Source organism: Anguilla anguilla, chromosome 8 (assembly GCF_013347855.1).
Source record: "Anguilla anguilla isolate fAngAng1 chromosome 8, fAngAng1.pri, whole genome shotgun sequence".
Classification (NCBI taxonomy): domain Eukaryota; kingdom Metazoa; phylum Chordata; class Actinopteri; order Anguilliformes; family Anguillidae; genus Anguilla; species Anguilla anguilla.
In genome coordinates, this window is record NC_049208.1 from 5783484 (window position 1) to 5802370 (window position 18887).

The window sequence follows — 18887 nt, forward strand, 5'->3', positions numbered from 1 at the left end:
GTGACGTACAACGAGCGTAAGATCCCCATTCCATGCGTCACGCTCATTTTGGTCGTTCCTCCATTCGTTTGCTGTTAGCTTAGCTACATACCGACAGCTATGTCTCAGTGCAAAATTAACAAGCTGATGATTAGTAAACTCCGTGATCAACAAGCCTACTTGTCTACACAGCAGAATATTATAATGGGTAAGGAGCTGTTCTTGTAACCTGAAGGTCGCAGGTTCGATTCTCTGGTTGTACCCTTGACCCGTTTACTGCACTTAACCTGCATTGCTTCGGTATATCTCCTGCAGTATAAACGGATTCTATGCAAATGCTATGTAAAAAGTCGCATTTCTGCTAAATGCCTGTAATGTAATGTAATGCTATGCAGAAAGATTTACCTGAAAATGGAGATTTGAAATAGCTCATACTGTTACCGAAGAAACAGAGCCACTGAAAGGCAAATTGGATGTGCTGGATTATCCCCAAAAAGAAAAAAAAAATCTACGTGTAATCTAATCCCAAACCGATCGATTAAATCCAGTAAAAATCCCATTTCAAGCACTTAATTCATATCGTGCCGGGATCAGACATATTTGTGGTCACTGGTGTATTTAAATGGTTAGCTTCAAACCCCCCGTTTACAAGACAGACATGGGTGCTACTACTGCTGCCATACTGCTGCTATTATAGTTTATAACTTCAGTTAGCTAGCCATTTCAAATGCGTATTTTTACACCTGTAGCAAGCACCGCTATGAACTGTATTTGTATTTGTATGTGTAATGCATTTTTGCACACTTTACATGGAAGCAACCTTTGCCAGTCAATCTAGCAGCTGTATTTCAAAGCCCAGCTGAGATCACAGGGTGCATCGAGACGACACAACAGTGACGTTTTAGCAGAGAAAGAAAAAGGTTTTTTTTGGAGGGAATCTCCGAGATGCCGGAGATTTAGAACGTTCCCGGGAATTTTTCGGAAAACTCCTCATCTTCTCTCATCATTCCAGCGCAGGCTGCATTCAGGTGGGAAAAACATCAGGAAAAACATTGGGATCCCTGAAGGCTAAACAGAGCTTTGGAGGTGAAGGCTTAGTGTCACAATGCCCTAGGACTAGTCAGCAGAAACTGCCACCTAACATATTGGGTGAGTATTAGGTCTCATCCTGATTCACACAGAAAACGACTCATATTTTGGGGGAATGTGGAGCTTGTGAGCACCTTATATATGGTAGTGCACTTGTTTTTTTTAATGTTTTTTTTATTTTTTATTACAAGTTTCTGTAAGTGCTTATATTTTTTTGTCCATTGCTATGGTAACAATGCCCCGCCCCCTCTCCCCAACACACACATGAACATAACCCGTCCCCCCCACCCCCCCCTCCCCCAAAAAGCTTCTGGTTAGATGGTTGCTATAGAAACAGACTTTTTTTTTTTAAAAGCTAAGAAAATTATCTTTCCCCCTCAGTCTCTTCTCCCCACGCACTCTATAAAAGCACTGCTCATCTACTCTCCCCCTCTCCTTTCTCTCTTACTCCCCCTTTCTCTCTCTCACTCGCCCTCTCTCTCTCTCAGTTCCAGGGGTAGGCTGCTATACACATGCCCTTCAATACGGTATCTAACCTGCTTGAGTGAGCAGACAGACATTATACTTTCGTTTAAAAATCGTCGATACTCAATACTAGCCTAGCTCTGAGAACCAACAATTTTACATAGTAAACGCATATCGACCTGTGGTCGGGTTGGCTGATCAATGCTGGCAGAAGGGCTTCTTTGTTTCTGACCGCTGGTCAATACGACCACACTGCAATTTACCGCGAAGACATTTCTGGCCAGACCCGAGAAACACAACTCTTTCTTTACACTCTGGCATCAGCGATGATGTCATAATCTCTGCTACCTTTGTGAATGACCTCACAACGGCATCCTCTGCAGTGATGTCACATCGCGTCACAAAATCCGTCTTGACCTTTTCTGAAGAGGGTGCGGTTTACTAGTACGATGGGCCGTCCCACACACACACAGACACTCACACACAGACACACACACACACACACACACACACACACACACACACACACTTTACACGTCTCGCAGGAGATTCACACTCTTACTCCGACTCTCCTGTGGGACCGAGTGCTTGAGGAGACCTCTGTGATTTGATTAATTTTTGAGCAGATGACCCCGATAATCACACACACACACACACACACACACACACACACACACACGTCAAACAGAGTTCACTCGCAGGGCTGTGCTGATGTTTACAGTCTGACCTTAAGCAAGTTTGTGCGTCATTCACTCCACTAAGCTTTGTTATTTCTGATTATGGATAACGATATTTTGGTTGCTGGGTCTTTTTTTTTTTTTTAAATGCACAAAACCTAAAAAGAAAATACATATTCAAAATTTTAAAAATCCACACAAAAGAAAAAATAAACTGGAAAATGAAAAAAAAGGCACAGTTTAAAGGACCCTACACAAACACATCATCTCATGGCCTTAAACTATCTGTTTTTCCCCTTAGGTCAACAGTACTGATCTGACTACAGCAGAACTGAAATTAATCTGGTCTTTAGGTGAACAGAATTGATCTGAGTACAGCAGAGGAAATGGGCTATACTCTTCTTCCTTGCTCTTGTTTAAAGCTCCAGTCAAATCTGACTCCATCCCCCCCCCCATCCCTGTCCCCCCCTTCTCTCTGTCTCTCCCCCATTACCCTCTCTGTCTCCCTGCCCCCCCTCTCGTTCTCTCTCTCTCAGTTCTTTTTAAATCATGCATATCATTTGACACAGGAGTTTACAGCAAAGGAAGTTGTAAAAACACTGATATAATCTTGCACAGAGATATAATAAATACATACTGTGTCAGTGTTACAGTAGAACTATCGGCTCCACATTAATGGCCTTTCATACCGTTAAATACACAAACAGCATTAAATATCTCGCCAGATTTTACCTTCAGGAGTAAGAAATTACAAGATTCCTGTATCACCGTCTTCAGCATGATACAGTGTGAATGGAGTATATGAGGTGAGTGGTTCTAGTTGCCTAGGTTATGAGGACAGATTAAGGTTGAAGGATGAATGACACACTTTAGGTCAATCTGTCAAAGGAGAATTATGTTCCTGTGTCCACCAGCTTTTGTTCACAATTGTCATGGTTTTCGACAAATTAGCTCAAACCTATGACTTTCAATATAATCAAATAATGTGTGCGCACAAAACTTAAGCTGCTGGCTATATTTTGAGTTAGTGCCAGGGCCCTGTTCTTACAGCACTGCTCCAAGAGATCAAGAAAGGCAGGCCCAGGTCATCCACAAAAGACAAAAATACCCCTAAATGTGGAATCACATTTTGTCAGAACTTGCAATTTCGCCAGGAAAAAATAAGCACTGCGTGGACATTTTTTTCACACTGTTTGCACAATGTGCTTATTCACAGACTGCTGAAAAAAAAAAACTTTTTCTCTCCCTTCTGATCACAAGCGTTCATCTACAACACATTCTCCTCCACATATCTGTGGTCTCACACACTGAAACTCAGAAATGCGCATGAAGGGCAAGCTGAAATATTCAGCACAATTTCACATAAATTAGATTCAAATACGGAAATGTGCTGTGGTGCCCATGGCAATGGTTTTGGCTCCATTTTACCTACTGACCCCCCCCCCCTCCACAAAAATGCTACCCAAATCTGCGCTCAAAAGATTTCTTATGAAGAGAGCTGACCTCTGACCTTTATATAGTTAGCCTTGTGGCTGTATACCCATAGTGAACATAATAAAAAAAGCTTTCACAGTACAAGGACACTTTTTCCTTGGTTGTAATGGCATGGCGGATGTGTCTCATATCCTGGGGAATTTCAGGACAGATCAAACGTTAGCTCCCCTCAACCTCAGCTCCAATGTAAACCTCTAGTACGTCAATACTCAAGCTGGGATTGAGCAGTAGACTAGGACATCTTAACAATTAATTTGTTTCAATTATGTTTTTCTGAATGAGAGGAGACAAGTAAATGTATTGCACACATAATGTATTTCGGGGCCAGGTTTACTAAACGACTGTGACTGCTTTAAGATTGCAAATGAAGGAGCTACCAGGTTGCAATATCAGCGTCACAGCTACTGCGTCACAGTTACACAGTCAACAGTCGCAGTGGGTAAAAAAAAAAAAAATCAGTATTAGGATGTGATTTTGCAAGGATTGCGTCACTCCGCAACTTTCCTTTCGATACACAGTTAAATCTGTTCATCCACATGCATACCTGCGGTGAATCTGGTAAAAACGCGGTAGAGATTTTGCAAATGAGCTCAATTAAGCATTCCGTCTAATTTACTAACGCGTGCCTTAATCGTGACTCCCTTCTTTTTTGCGTGTCAATTTTAAGAACTCTTGAAAAGAAGCAGTAATTTGCCGAGCACTGATATAGCCTCGCTCACGTTCTATAAAAAGTATGTTAATAAGGAGTTTTCGCCACCAGACATGGCAGCGGCCACAGCCAAGAAAAAAAAAAAAAAACAGAGGACAAAGGACGAAGGCAAAAAAGAACAAGACAAGAGAGGATCGTCTGTCCAAGATGTAAGATCTTTCAGGTAACCGAACATCAGACAGCAACATCAAGTAATAAAGGTTTGCGAAGCCACACAATAATCACACTACAAGAGGATATAAAAGAGGAACTTGAGCCATGCGCCAAAACATCAAATTCCCTTGCCGGGTATGGTGAGGCTACGCTTGAAGGGACAGGTTTGCATTTTGGGGTTTTTTGATATTTTATTCCAGATTTAGTGTTGTACATTTTTGAATGGCCCGGTTTTTTTGGGTACGATGAAGGACATTTTAGATACATACAGAAGTTTCTGCGAATCACCTGCTGCCTTTAAAATGGCTGGTGTAGGGCCCTGTCGAGGGTTTGAGTTTTAAAGGGGAAAAAATACATGTGCTGTAACTCAAATGCAATGAAACTTGTGCAGTGACATTATGACTCCAGATATTGTATTTATGTATACCTGACTATTGTGCAAAAAATTTAATTTAATTTGATCTTATTTTCAGTTATAACAGCTCATAGACCATCGCCTCTGTTTCCAGATCTGTAATGCGATAAGATTATTTCGTTTTTCTTTTGGTTTCCTCGCTACTAGTCCCTTGTTGCTCCCTACCCATTGCTTGGTGCCTCGTAAGCTATACGCGTAAGCACGCCATTGTGTTTTGGAACCCTTTTTATGTGCGTCTTCCACCGCAAAATTGTGAATGAGGGCCTTTCATTTTGCTGATTATGTAATTAGGACCTGCGTTGGTAAACTGCTTGCTAATGCGTCGGGACCAGCGGCCGCAACAGAGCTGCAGTACGGCGAATGCTTTTTGCGCTGCGACTGTTTCCTTAGTGAATCTGCCCCTCAGTATATAATTTCAACACTGGAAATATAAATATATGAATACGTACATGTATATATAAGGCGAAGAATGTATGCATAATGCTGTCACGGATGATTTAAAAAAAAAACTTTTTGGTAGAAATTCAGCGAGACTGTTCGAAATGTTATGAATGCACATGTGTGTACAAAACGTTACTGTGAAAATTACCACAACTGCAAAATATATGCTTGAATAATGCTACGGCTGTTAAAGGCTAGTCCCGAGCCCGTTGTGTTCGGATCAATAGTCAGTCCCGTGAGAGGGCAGCGAAATGGCAAACTTGACCGAGCCAGAAGCCAAAAACGTGAAACCCGGAGATGCTGTGCTGTAGGACCAGCTTGATTTTCTTTTTTCTTTTTTTTTTTTTCTCGCAATTCCAGGTCAGAACTTTTGTTTTGTAAAATAGCAAGGGCCACATTTTGTGAAAGTTCTGCAGTGACGTAGAACCATTCGTGTAAAAAAAAAAAAAAAAAGCCTCCTGTCTGCAATAGCACACCCTGTAAAATCCTGGATAAATGTAGGCCCAGTTTTAGGTGTCATTCCTTCAACCGTGCAAATTAGTGGGACGTCCCGTGGCGGACTGTAAAATATTGGGAGATCATACTAATAGTTGCAAATTAATCTTTACTGCGATTTATCTAGGCTGAATGGGAACTTTTTTTGCTCCTGAAGACAGCAAAATGTCAAGTTTTAAAACTTGACATCCGACCTCCACAATTTTGCGCCTCCCATCCCCCATCTTCCTCCTCTATAAACTTAAGAGCATCTCCCTGTCCCGGGGACTCTACGCTAACATTTTTTTTTTCCTACGTTGAAAAATTCAGGAGTACACTAATGCATCCCAGTTACTAGAGGTCCTCCTAAATTATTTTACAACTTAGCACACGTCAGTTTTCGGGAGTGAATGCTCCTAAAATGGGTGTGCTGTAGAGCCCCGTGTCCCTGTCCCTCTGCTCGCCCGCCCTCTTCGTCTCATTGGCTGTGGCAGTGGCTCCCTCCTCTGAGCGGAACTTTCCGGATGTTGCGGGGGAGCTGTAACTCCGTCTTATTGTCTAGATCGGTGGTACCCAGCCCTGTTCCTGGGGAGCTACCATCCTGCAGGTCTTCATTTCAGCGATAATTTGGCACACCTGACTCTACGATTTTCGCAGCTCAGCATATCTCTAGCTGTTGAATTAGGTGCACTTTGCTGGAGTTGGAGTGAGAACATACAGGATGGTAGATCTCCAGGAACAGGATTGGTCACCACTGGTCTAGATCCGTTAAATGGTAAATGGACTGCATTTATATAGCGCTTTTATCCAAAGCGCTTTACAATTGATGCCTCTCATTCGCCAGAGCAGTTAGGGGTTAGGTGTCTTGCTCAAGGACACTTTGACACGCCCAGGGCGGGGTTTGAACCGGCAACCCTCTGACTGCCAGACAATCAGTCTTACCTCCTTAGCTATGTCGCCCCATAAATGCCTGGTTAGCTCGACAAGCTTTGAGCAGACCTCATCTTTCTGGCCATTCTCAAAAAATTTCAAAATGTGTAAACCTGGGGATCGACTAGGCAACCCAGAACGTGAACACTGGCCATGTCTAATGGTGTCAGGTGAAATCACTGGTCAATCTCTTCAACTAGTTTCTGATTTGCCCTGGTAGAACGAGTTTAATACCGTTCTAGGGTGAGATGATGTTGTTTCGTGTTCATACGCATTGGGACAACTGCTGATAACGAAGCATTGCCCTCTTCTGACAGCAGTTTAGTGCGCTTGGCTTCAGAATGGAGCTCTCTTCAGCCAAAATCCCACTGTTCATGCGTCAGACCAAGGGTGCGATCTGCTCTCTTTGGTGAGGCTAGAGTCTGAACAAACCCTGGGTGGAATTTCCCCAGGTTGGTACATCTTGAATTGGTTCATGTTGTGGTACATTTCGTTGTTTTCGCTCGTTCTGGAGCACTGCCATGGCCTTGGTGCTTTTCGTAACCCAATCAAGGCGTGAGATCACAAATATGCGGTGAGAATGCGATGTTCTTAACGGAACAACAATTCTAATGCTGATGTCACAATCGCTGCTGGTGACTGAAAGCAACGGAGTTCTAGAACACGACTCAGAACTTTGAAAAAAAACATTCTAAAAATAACCTACTCGTCAAAGGGTTAAAGTCAAAGCGTCAACACAGGGTCGTGTTTGACGGCTGCAATGGACTCACAATGGCAGCGTATGCCCTACACTCTCAGAAGAAAGGGTTCCAAAGGCTCCACTGTATCTCCGCAGAGTTTCGAGGGTTCTCTGTCAGGCAAAACGGCTCAATCTGGGAGCTTTCGCACTTTTTTTTACACCTACCTTGAAGGGTTCTGTAAAGCATTTCTTTTTTTAAAAACGGTTCTTCTACGTAGACAAGCCTCTTTTTTTCTTGAGAGCGTACACACCTCACACCGTTCACTCGCTGCTCCCCACGTCCGTCCTGAGCGCGGCGCAGACCCGCACGACAGACCACACGTCTGCGGCGCGGTCATGTGACGCTGCGACCCTTTCCCGAATTCCGCCCTCCGTGTCTCCGCGTGACGTTTCCGCGCCCCGCGTGACTTTTTTTTCCGGCATCGCTTTTTTGCTTCGGGGCCCACACGGCTCTCGAGGTCTCCGGTCTCGCGTGATCGGGTGGGCAGCGGTCACCGTGCGGGCTTCCGTCCGGCAGAGACGTCCGTACGTCTGTGGCGAAGCCGACATTTCTCTCGACTTCGGCGTGTGCTCCGGCCGGTCCGTCTCAAGACTGCCCGGCTACTGCCGACCGCGAACTGCGGACCCCGGGCTGGGCCCGAGTGCACCTAGCAACGGCCTACAGCTTTCACGGAACACAGTGTTCACCGGTCCCATGACCATCGCAATAAATCTCGTGTCGTTTCGTCTTTTTCCCCCCATTACAGGCAGCGGAGATTTCATCATCCGCTCCAGAGTTTGCCGACTTTTTGACGGTGTCAGCGGAACCTTGGCACTCCTTCCATAGCTGAGGATGCCCCTAAACATTCACACACAACACGCACTGAACAGACGCGCAGCAGGCTAAACCAGACATAGCTAACGTTACCAACTGCACACCTTACTTCGCCAAGCTAGCCACCCAGCAAATTAAAAAAATACAGTACACTTTTCAGACGAGTTCCTAACTTTGTTGTTGACGACATACAAGTCTGATGTTGCATATCTAACACTCTGCTTTCTTACCATCGTCGGTAAGCTTAAAACTCTTCCAAACCAGGGATTTATGTTTCTCTCTGTGTCCAGGACTGAGAACCACGAGTCATAGCCTAAATGTTACTCATAGCATATGTGCGGACTGACGGTGCCTCGATTGAGGGCACAATTAGGCTTCAGGTATTTAAATTCAAAAAGTAAAAACGTGTTCATTGGCAAAATAGTTTTAAGTTGAATGATCATAAAAAGCAGGCCGTTTTAACAACTAATTGTATTGCATTAGAGTATCAATATTCTTAAAACTGCAACTGAGCAGATCCCACCCCAATAATTGAATGTTGAATTTCACAATCGAATGCCAATTTGAATTTTTCAGTACAGTTGAATTTCACAGTTAAATGCCAATTCGAATTTTTCAGTACAGCCCTAGAATTATTACTATTTATTATTATTATTATTATTATTATTATTAGCATTATTATTGATCATAAATAATTAATCAATAAATCAGAATCATTTTACAGAACAAGCGCAATCAGGTCACCAGCCCTGGAAGACATGAGCCAGTTCAGCTTGACATTAATTCACAAGGCAAGTCACTCCTTTGCAACGGTTACCGGCAAAAAGGGAAAGTAGAAATTACCCAGAGTGCAACAGCAAGGAGGAGTTCTAATAGATGCCAGGCTTGGCTTAGACAGTGCTGTTACTGGCTGCCTCGATTTCAGAGGAACAGCAAGAGAACACACACACACACATTCACATACACTGACCATATCTCTGTAGTACAGTAATAGTGCACACACACTGACCTTATGTTTGTAGCACAATAAGAGGAGGTGTATGCTAAACTTATCTCAACAGCACAGTAAGAGTAAGAGGACAAACTTATCTCTGTAATACAGTATGTGTGTACACTGACCATAGGCCTAGTCTTACTGTACTATGGAGATATGGTAAGTGGACATACTCTTTTACTCTGCTATGGGAGGACATCTTCTATTACTGTACACTTACTATCACTGTACTACAGAGAAAAGGTCAGAGTATGCATACTCTCATTGAGCTACAGAGGTAAGGACAGAGTATGCATACTCTTACAGAGATACGTTCAGAGCACTGTATGCATACTCTCATTGAGCTACAGAGATAAGGTCAGAGTATGAATACTCCCACTGTACTACAGAGATAAGGTCAGAGTATGCATAGTCTCATTGAGCTACAGAGGTATGGACAGAGTATGCATACTTCTCACTGTACTACAGGGCTAATGTCGGAGTATGCATATTCTCATTGAGCTACCGAGATAAGGACAGAGTATACATACTCTCACTGCACTACAGAGATAAGGTCAGAGTGTGCATACTGTCATTGAGCTACCAAGATAAGGACAGAGTATGCATACTCTTATAGAGATAAGGTCAGAAACATGCATACTCTTACAGAGATAAGGTCAGAGTATGCATGCTCTCATTGAGCTACCGAGATAAGGACAGAGTATGCATACTCTTACATAGATAAGGTCAGAAACGTGCATACACTTACAGAGGTAAGGACAGAGTATGCATACTCTCATTGAGCAACCGAGATAAGTACAGAGTATGCATAGTCTTACAGTGATAATGTCAGAGTATGCATACTCTCATTGAGCTACCAAGATAAGGACAGAGTATGCATACTCTTACAGAGATAAGGTCAAAAATGTGTGTGCACTTAAGTGAGTGGCCTCATTTCCACATCTCCCATTGGTGTGTAGCTGTATGTTTCTGAGATGAACTTTCACCTTTAAAGGTTAATTAAATATATGCCACACTACCTCTGTGCTGTTTATTCGAAAATCCCTAGTGAAGTTTCAGCGGGAGGAGGGGTGGGGGGTGGCAGACATGTTTACCTTGGTGGGGGGGGTGTTTCACTGTGTGTGGACAGGCCCCATAATTTGCTATGGGGACTAGGATAATGCCAGGGCTGGTCCAGGTTACGACTGACCATAGTGTTGGCAGGTAGGTAGCGTGTAGGGTGCAAAATGAAGGGTGTAGGGTGTAGTATGTAGTATGTAGGGTGTAGGGTGCAGTATGTGGGGCGAGTCTCCAGGGTGTAAATGTGATCAACTGTACAGTGCCGGACTGAAGTGTTCGCATTAGAAACAGTGAGGGGGGCTGACGGTCATACTGTAACCTGATAACATGGTGAGCAAGAGCTGTCACAGTCCATCCTTCACACTCAGACATCACAACTCAGAGCTAATGACTGCAAATGCACCGAAACACACACGCAGCAGAAATAAATCTGCACAACCAGCACCGGAGGACGAAGCGTACACACGCACGCACACACACACACGCACACAGTCACTCACACACACACGCACACAGTCTCTCTCACACGCACATAGTCACTCACACACACACACACAGTCTCTCTCACACGCACGCACACACACACACACACACATTCTCTCTCACACGCACACAGTCACTCACACACGCACACACACACACACACACACAGTCTCTCTCACACGCACACAGTCACTCACACACACACACACACACACACACACAGTCTCTCTCACACACACACAGTCACTCACACGCACACACACACACACACACTCTCACACACACACACACACGCACATGCAAGCGCACACACACAGTCTCACACACACACACACAATCCCCTTGTCTGCTGTAAATATTTTACCCCTTTACTTTTTACCTTTACCTTTTCTTACCTATTTAAATTGTAACTCTCCTTTTTTGACTCAACAATACCTGCACCCCCCCTCTCTGATCTCTAAGCCCCCCCCCCCCCCCCCCCCCCGCCCCTTTTCTGTCTGCTTCAATCATCCATCGCTTTGCCTCATCCTGACAGCAGTTTTCTTCTTTTGGAAGGTTGAACTTGTTCCCTCAGTTCAGTGGGAAAGTGTTTTGTTTTTTATCAAATAAATCACGAGGTGACAGAAAAACCAGAGAAGGAAAATTCAAATATCACCTCAACATATAATTAACACATCACAATTGAATCAACAAGTGATTTTTCCTTTCTTGGTAAGGTGTTGACAGCGTTTTCGCACTGATCCAGAACCGAGTTTTTCTGTGTAAAGACAGGGGAGAGTCGTGGACTAAATTCAGTATTTACAGGTTACATTCATACGTTACATTTTTATTTGGATGTGCCATCAGACAAAGACACCGTCGGGTTGAGACAGGTGCAATGGCAGGTATACGGTGCGCGCGGGAGAGAGAGATCTCCTCAGCAACCGATGATGGGCAGGCACCGGTATGTGGAGCCGCGAGAGCAATCGCACAGGCACGAGCACGAGGGGGCTGCTGTAATCAAACAGGTCGCCTCACGCGCCACTGTCAACCCAGCCCTACATACACAATATTACAGCCACGTCCATAGAGACTACGATGTGTAGGAATATATGATAAACATTAAGCCATTCGTGAGATTGTTTTCTGTTCAATACATCTGCACTGTCAATGTCTTTCCAATATATACGTTCCCAATAGTACATAAGCCCTAATAGACAGGCCATCCTCATATGTGCGGACACTCACGGGCACGGGCGCAGACAGGTCGGCGCGAGACTCAACCTGCATGCTAAGAGCTCGCGAGGCACTGGCATGCACAAAGCCGGTCACACACAAATAGATTAGCCTACCACACCACCGCTGATATCGATCTTACCGGAGTTCAGTGTCTCCAGTGCCCGTCTAACCACTGCCATGTCCTTCCTTCCCTCCCGTGAATGTGCCGTCCGTCTAACGGACATGATGCAACTAAAGTGCTAGGGATGCCTACGACAGCCACATTTAACAATTATTTCAATTTAAATAACACTCTCACTCGCGGGACCGCGTATCTTCAACCGTCATAGCTACGAAATATGTGCGGCTGCAAATGTTCTCCGCTCCGAAGGTCTCCGTCGTAGCTAATTAATGACGCACCCACGGATGTCAGTTTCCGAGAAAATTCAGTTACCGTTTTAGAATATGTCATAATTTCTATACGGTTACGTGGAAATGTCATACGACCAGGCTGCCGATTTAAGCTGTCGCCCGCAAATATGTTCCAGAGTCTCACACAACGCTGTCGCGTTGAATTGCAGCCATAGCTAACGACATAACTAGAGGTTCCAGCTAGCTGAAAATGAGGAATTTTAGCTGTACACGCAGAATGCTTATGCCCCCTTTTTATCCATTGTCCACAGCCGTGTGGATTACATATTAAAGTGGACAGTTCCTACAGAATTAATGCATCAGCTAACTTTGCTTAAAACAAAATAAATGCTTTAAGGGGTACCGTTTAGGCAAAGCATACTACTTAAAACCGTTACGCATAGTCAGATGAACGAGCAGCAGAGTTCGGCTACACGCCGAATAGCTGAATACACATGGAAACAGGGGCAGAAAGAAGAAAAAAAACTTACATTCCAGTTTCAACAAAGACTCGCGCTTCTCACAGCTCCCCTGACCCTCGAGGGAGAAACAGAACCAAGCCAGTCGCTAATTAGTGATTATTTAAATGGTCTCTTACCTTTGTGAAAACTGAACGCCAAAGTTAGAAGCCACAGATTGTGCATGGTTTATCCGAGCGCATTTAAATTCCTCCCCTCGATACGGTCCGTTAGATGACTTCTGTGTGGAGACACCATCAAATCGCCTGTTTAGTTCTTTATTTCTCAGTTACGGGTGTTTGTAATCCCCTTATCTCCTGCTTGTCGCGTTTGCCCCCCGTCCGCGCTCTGCTTTCGCCTTCTTGTTTTTTATTTTTATTTTATTGTTTGGGGTCTACCCTTTTCTTTCTACGCTGCCTGCGTCTCTTCAGTGCGCCGCGGCGATCCGCTTTCTCATTAAAAAGCGAATTCCTCACAGAAGAATTCTCCCCCGTCTGTGTCGTTCCCCTCCTCCTCTTCTCTCCCTCCCTCGCTCTCTTCTCTCTCCCTCCCTCTTTTTCCCACACGCGCGCGCGCGCACACACCGTCGGTACCACAGCACAAGAGCCCCCCCAAAATCTCGGTTTTGGTTTTTTTTTTAGGAAAAGAGCGCCATTTTTCAATTGCGGCAACATATGGTACTACACATCACTGTGTGCGTGTGTTTGTGTGTGTGTGTGTATATATACGCGTGCGCGCGTGCGTGCGTGCGTGTGCGAATAACAAAAAACTTTATATCTATAACTTTATATAGCAAAGTACATACAGGGAAACGAGTCGTTCAAAGTGCTTCATGTTACAATAGAAAGACATTGCGGTGAGCGTGTGTGTCGTGACAGTGTGTTAAGTTCGATTGAGGTGCTCAATGTGTGTAATAGTGACGGTGTGATACATCTGGTGGGTGTGTTAAGTGTGTGTAGTAACACGAATAACTCAGGACCAGGATAACTTACTGGGCTGTGGCAAACTCCTAAACGTTATTTTGAGATGGCCATATCTTTGAGCCACAGCCCAAGACTATGTTGCCACGAGCATAGCCTATGATATTGTAGAAATTGTTTTTTTCTTTCTTTCTTTCTTCAGTGAGCTCAGCCCTCTGCCCCTCACATACACCAGTAAGCAACAACAGGCAGTTCAACAGAAGCACAAACCACACAGACACGTTGACAGGCTTTTGTGGCCAATCTTGTTAGTCTGCGGGGATAGATTCTAAACCAGTCCTGTTAAAAAGGCCCTAGCAACCAAACAGCCAATAAGACAAGGTCCGTAATGAGCTAAATGCTCCACATAAAAAACACACGCCAAAGCTATGAAACTATAGAACTAGTCTAATAGAGAACGCTATATACAAAATAGCATCATAAGAGACTACGTTCTCAATTCTGTGGTTGTCACGCGCCCTCTGCTGGCTATGGGTGTGCATAGTTTGCTGAATGCAATTGCGGTTCCCTTGGTACCTGAATGTAAGCTTGTGACCATTTAAAGAGACGTTCCCCTATCAATCTACGTGTTTCTCCGTTTACGTTTTGTTACAAAAATAAAGATGCAAAATGTTTCTAAGGAGATAAAACTGGTTCCATGCCCAGGAGCACGAATATATCGTCACTGATATGCTTGAGTGACTGACCTCTAAAAGGACAGATTTTTAAAATTAGTTCAAGGTCATCCTAGACAAAGATAAACGTAACAGATATAATGTAAAAAAAAATGTAACATAACGTAAAAGGCAGGCACTAATTATCATTGAGCCAGAAATGTGCTTTGCCATTACAGATGAATAATATGTATTTATGTTACCAGTATGGCTGTAACATTCCACTCTTTGATGCTACACATGTACCTCCAGCGCCATGTACCTCCATCCAGCACTTATTGTGCTTTGTATCATTGTCTTGTATGGTGTAATTTGTAATGCCTACTAGTTTGATTTAGCGTAGGTTAGGTCAGAGTAATGTTCACAGTGTGAACTGGACTTAATGTGTCCAAGGCTACAAATAACTGTACAAAATGAGCATCGTTCCTTATCGGACCTGTGTTTTGTAGTCATTCCAATGACCTTTTGTATACATTTATTGTATGGCGCTTTGGATAAAAGCGTCTGCCAAATTAATGTAATGTAATGTAATGGCTGAATAGTATGTTTGTGTGCGGGGCTTGGTCTGGGAGAGGGAATCGGGGTGATCTGGGGCTATTCCAGCTGTTTAACTGTGCACATTAAACCTGGACTGCATGTTCTTATCAGCAGGAGGACTTAACCCTTTAAAGGCATGAGATCACAACTGTGTGATTGGAATGTTCTCAGCTGAGCATTCTAATGCTGATGTCACAGTCAATACTGGTGACTGAAAGCAGTGGAGTTCTAGAGCACTGGGACTTGGAATTTTGAAATAGAAAATGAAAACGCTATAATGTTCCAACAGACCTACTCTTGAAGGGGTTAAACATATGATTCTTGTTTCAGTACACAGCCGAGACCGGGGAACATATCACCGCACATGTGCGAGAGCCAGAGTCAACAAAAGAACCAAAAACCACCCGCCAGCAAGTGTGGAAAAGTATTTATTTATTTATTTATTTATTTGATTTACTTGATTTTGACTTTGTTTTGGCGAATTATTTTTTGATCAGGATCATGGGGTGAATGGGAAATCTTATTTATTTATTTATTTATATTAGTTGCACAGTCTACTCTCATACGCTCTTGCCATCAGTGGGTAGAACCGTATGATTGTTTCGGATTGTGCGGTCATTTAGAATGCGTAGAATTGTTTTCTTTTTAAAATGTGAGTGGTTAAACGACAATAAGCAATTTATTTAAGAGGCCACATGAAACTTGCACTCGCTCATATTGCTCATATTACTATTACTACAGCCCTTCAGAACACTGTACAACCGTTACATTAATGCCAAATAAGGCTGGTCCGCATATATTTCAATTACTTTAAAAAAATTTAAAAAAACAATAAAACAATCCTCAGTCGTTGCCACCACCTCTGCATTAGAAAGATGGAAAATTTATTTGAACTTGTTTGTTCCTGTGAGCCTACAGCCTGAGGCAGGTAAAGGAGGATGGACTCCCCATATGCTGAGTTTATGTGAGTTTGCTCCTTCTCGAGGAGTCCTTCCTTCGCCACGGTTGCCTTTGGTTTGCATTTGTGAGGGTTTAGGCCAGGTGAATTGCAAACTGTGAAGTGTACTGCATGAAATTATTTGTCAAATGAGCGCTATTAATATAGCTTTGATTTCACACCTCAAATGGCAAATCGTGATTCGGAGGTAATCGTCCACCCCAGTAGTTTGTTCCAATCACCTGGATTTGCTAATTAGCACAATTATTCAGCCAGGAGGTAGAGCTAATTAGTGAAATCAGCCTGGCTGAATTCATGGGTGGCAGAAACACACAGCAGGACTTTTACTTTCTTACCTCTGGACATTCCACCTGTGTTTGACACACACACACGCCCACATTTATGTGAACTTTTAACTCTAACATTAATCATAAACATCAAAATAAGTTAACCCAAATGCATGTTTATTTGAAGAACTGTACGTATTGATATTGTAACCAAAAAAAACAAACAAACAAAAAAAACTCCACTTTGAACAATACAACAGTTCTCTGCAGAACGTCCTACTTTGATGACTTATTGGTGTTTTCATCATCATTGATAGAAAGTAACAAAAACAATAGTACCATTTCCATGTGATATGAATATTTTATTCAAAGGGAAGACTTGTCATCCAAAATAATACCAACGCAGCCTGTCATTCAAAACAAAACATCAATGAAAGTGTGAAACTTCACAATTTCCAGCTGTGTCAGTTTGGATTAGTTATGAAGCACCCCTCCCTCCCTCCCTCACACACACACACACGCACACACACAGATACACACACATGCACACACACACACATGCAAGCATACACCACAGCCACAGACTGCATAATGTCCCTACCTCACCCTCACCCACCCCCACACACACACACACACACACACACACACACTCTTCAACTTGTGTATGCGTCTGTGTGTGTTCCAGTGTACTAAAGCATGTGTTATTTGTAAGAAGAGGCAGTAAAGGCTACACTATATACAACAAATTATGGTAAAATGGGAAAACTGGTAAACAATGAAATTCACATAAAAACCTAAGCTAAAATTCTAAGTTTAGCACTCCTAGTAAAAATGTAAATAATGAATTGCATTTAAAATAACACAAAGGAATATGCACAGCTATAAAAAGATTGTAATAATTTAAAATGTAACACTTTTTTTAAACACACATTGCTAAAACAGGACAATTAAGAGCCCCATTGGTCTCATTCTCAGCGGGAAGAAGAAGAAGAATGAGACAGGAAACACTGAGGCAGGCTGCATTACACTGCCCTCCAGTGGTGAGCTGTGGCCACTGCAGACAAATGCAACTGAAGTGGAAGTTTATCCATACATAGATACAGAGTCACATGACCGCTTTCTCCCATCCCGTGAGGAGAACTGGAACATATACAGAAACTGGGCAGAACTGTCGGTATATACAGTTATACTGAACAGGAGAGAAATCCCTGAACATTTCAAATATATGTGGACAACAATCAAGCAACAGTGCTACAGAAACATATCAGTCATATCAACAGTGCTATAAAGAATACCAACACAGCCACTGAGAATGCCAAACTGCCAGGTACAGTGTGCTGCAAATGATAACATTGCAGCCAATCTAGCAATATATTTATATATGCATATTCCATGGGTGTGTGTGAGAGAGCATGTGTGCGTGAGAGTGTGTGAGTGTGTGTGTGTGTGTGTGTGTGCGTGCGTGCGCACGTGTGTGTGCGAGTCTCTGCGTGCGAGAAGGGAAAAAGAGGGAGAGCGATGGAAACGGGTGGTTAGTGTGAAAGAGAGAGGAAGGGGAAATGCAGACATGCATGAGATTTGCGATATTTTATATTTCATGAAAATACCTACGAGAAAGAGACAGACGGGGGAAAGACAGAGAGAGAGTGAGAGAGCAATGTCCCCTGCACAGTCTAAGATTGAGACACAGAGTAGCAGCAGAGAATGAGAGTGAAAATGTTAAAATGATGACTGCTTAAATACTCAGATATACGTTGTCTGTAGGCAGGAATATTGTTGTTAGCTTAATTTCTCCTTTTCATATCTAGGTAACTGTGCATGCTTGAGCAGCATAGGCCCCGGGACAGCCAATCAAAACGGATCTGAACGAAAGGATAGAGGGACACAGAAGAGAAAGGAGGGAAGGAGGGAGGTAAAAAAAAAGAAGAGATCTGGAGCATTTTGGTAACCGTGGGATAACAGTCTGCCAGGCTTCCCCTCTGCAGGAGCGGGCAATCCGCGACACGGCTCCACAACAGGAAGTGACGTCACCACAAAAGCAGTCTCCCTCAAAAGTGTGAAATGAAACGCAGCGACCGTTAAAAAAAAAAAAAAGACGAAGGTTATCGCGATCGCGATCGCGACCGTTAAAACCGACGATGGCTTTCGATGTGAATAAACCCCTCGTGACGATGACGAAAAGGAATGTAATCGCCTTCCCCCTGAGCAGACCACTGTTAGCCGCGCGACAACGAACAGCAACACAACGAGGCAAATCTGAGAAAACCGAACTCATACAAACATCTGCTGTAGTTTAAGATTCTATTTGGAAACATTTTTTTTCCCCCACCAGATATGATTTTTTTTTTTCACCGCAGCATTTCCACACAGGTATGAAAAAACAGGCAGGCTATAGAATATATACCGCAATACCAGACATAGCAAGACATACGGAGCGCAAGAGAAAGATAGAGAGAGAGATAGAGTGAGAGAGAGAGTTAGAGAAAGAGAGAGAGAGAGAGAGAGAGAGAGA

General features: G+C 43.4%; 1 protein-coding gene across 4 annotated transcripts in view; it reads right to left on the reverse strand.

Moving 5' to 3' along the window:
* Window positions 1–13521, reverse strand: part of LOC118234015 (kin of IRRE-like protein 1) — a 46195-nt gene extending 32674 nt beyond the window's left edge. For all 4 annotated transcript variants that reach the window (XM_035430269.1, XM_035430272.1, XM_035430268.1 and 1 more), the window contains exon 1: window positions 13122–13521. In XM_035430269.1, the coding sequence (XP_035286160.1) occupies window positions 13122–13167 (46 nt within the window). In that variant the 5' untranslated portion in view covers window positions 13168–13521. The remainder of the gene's footprint in view (window positions 1–13121) is intronic.
* Between the last annotated feature and the right edge of the window lie 5366 nt (window positions 13522–18887).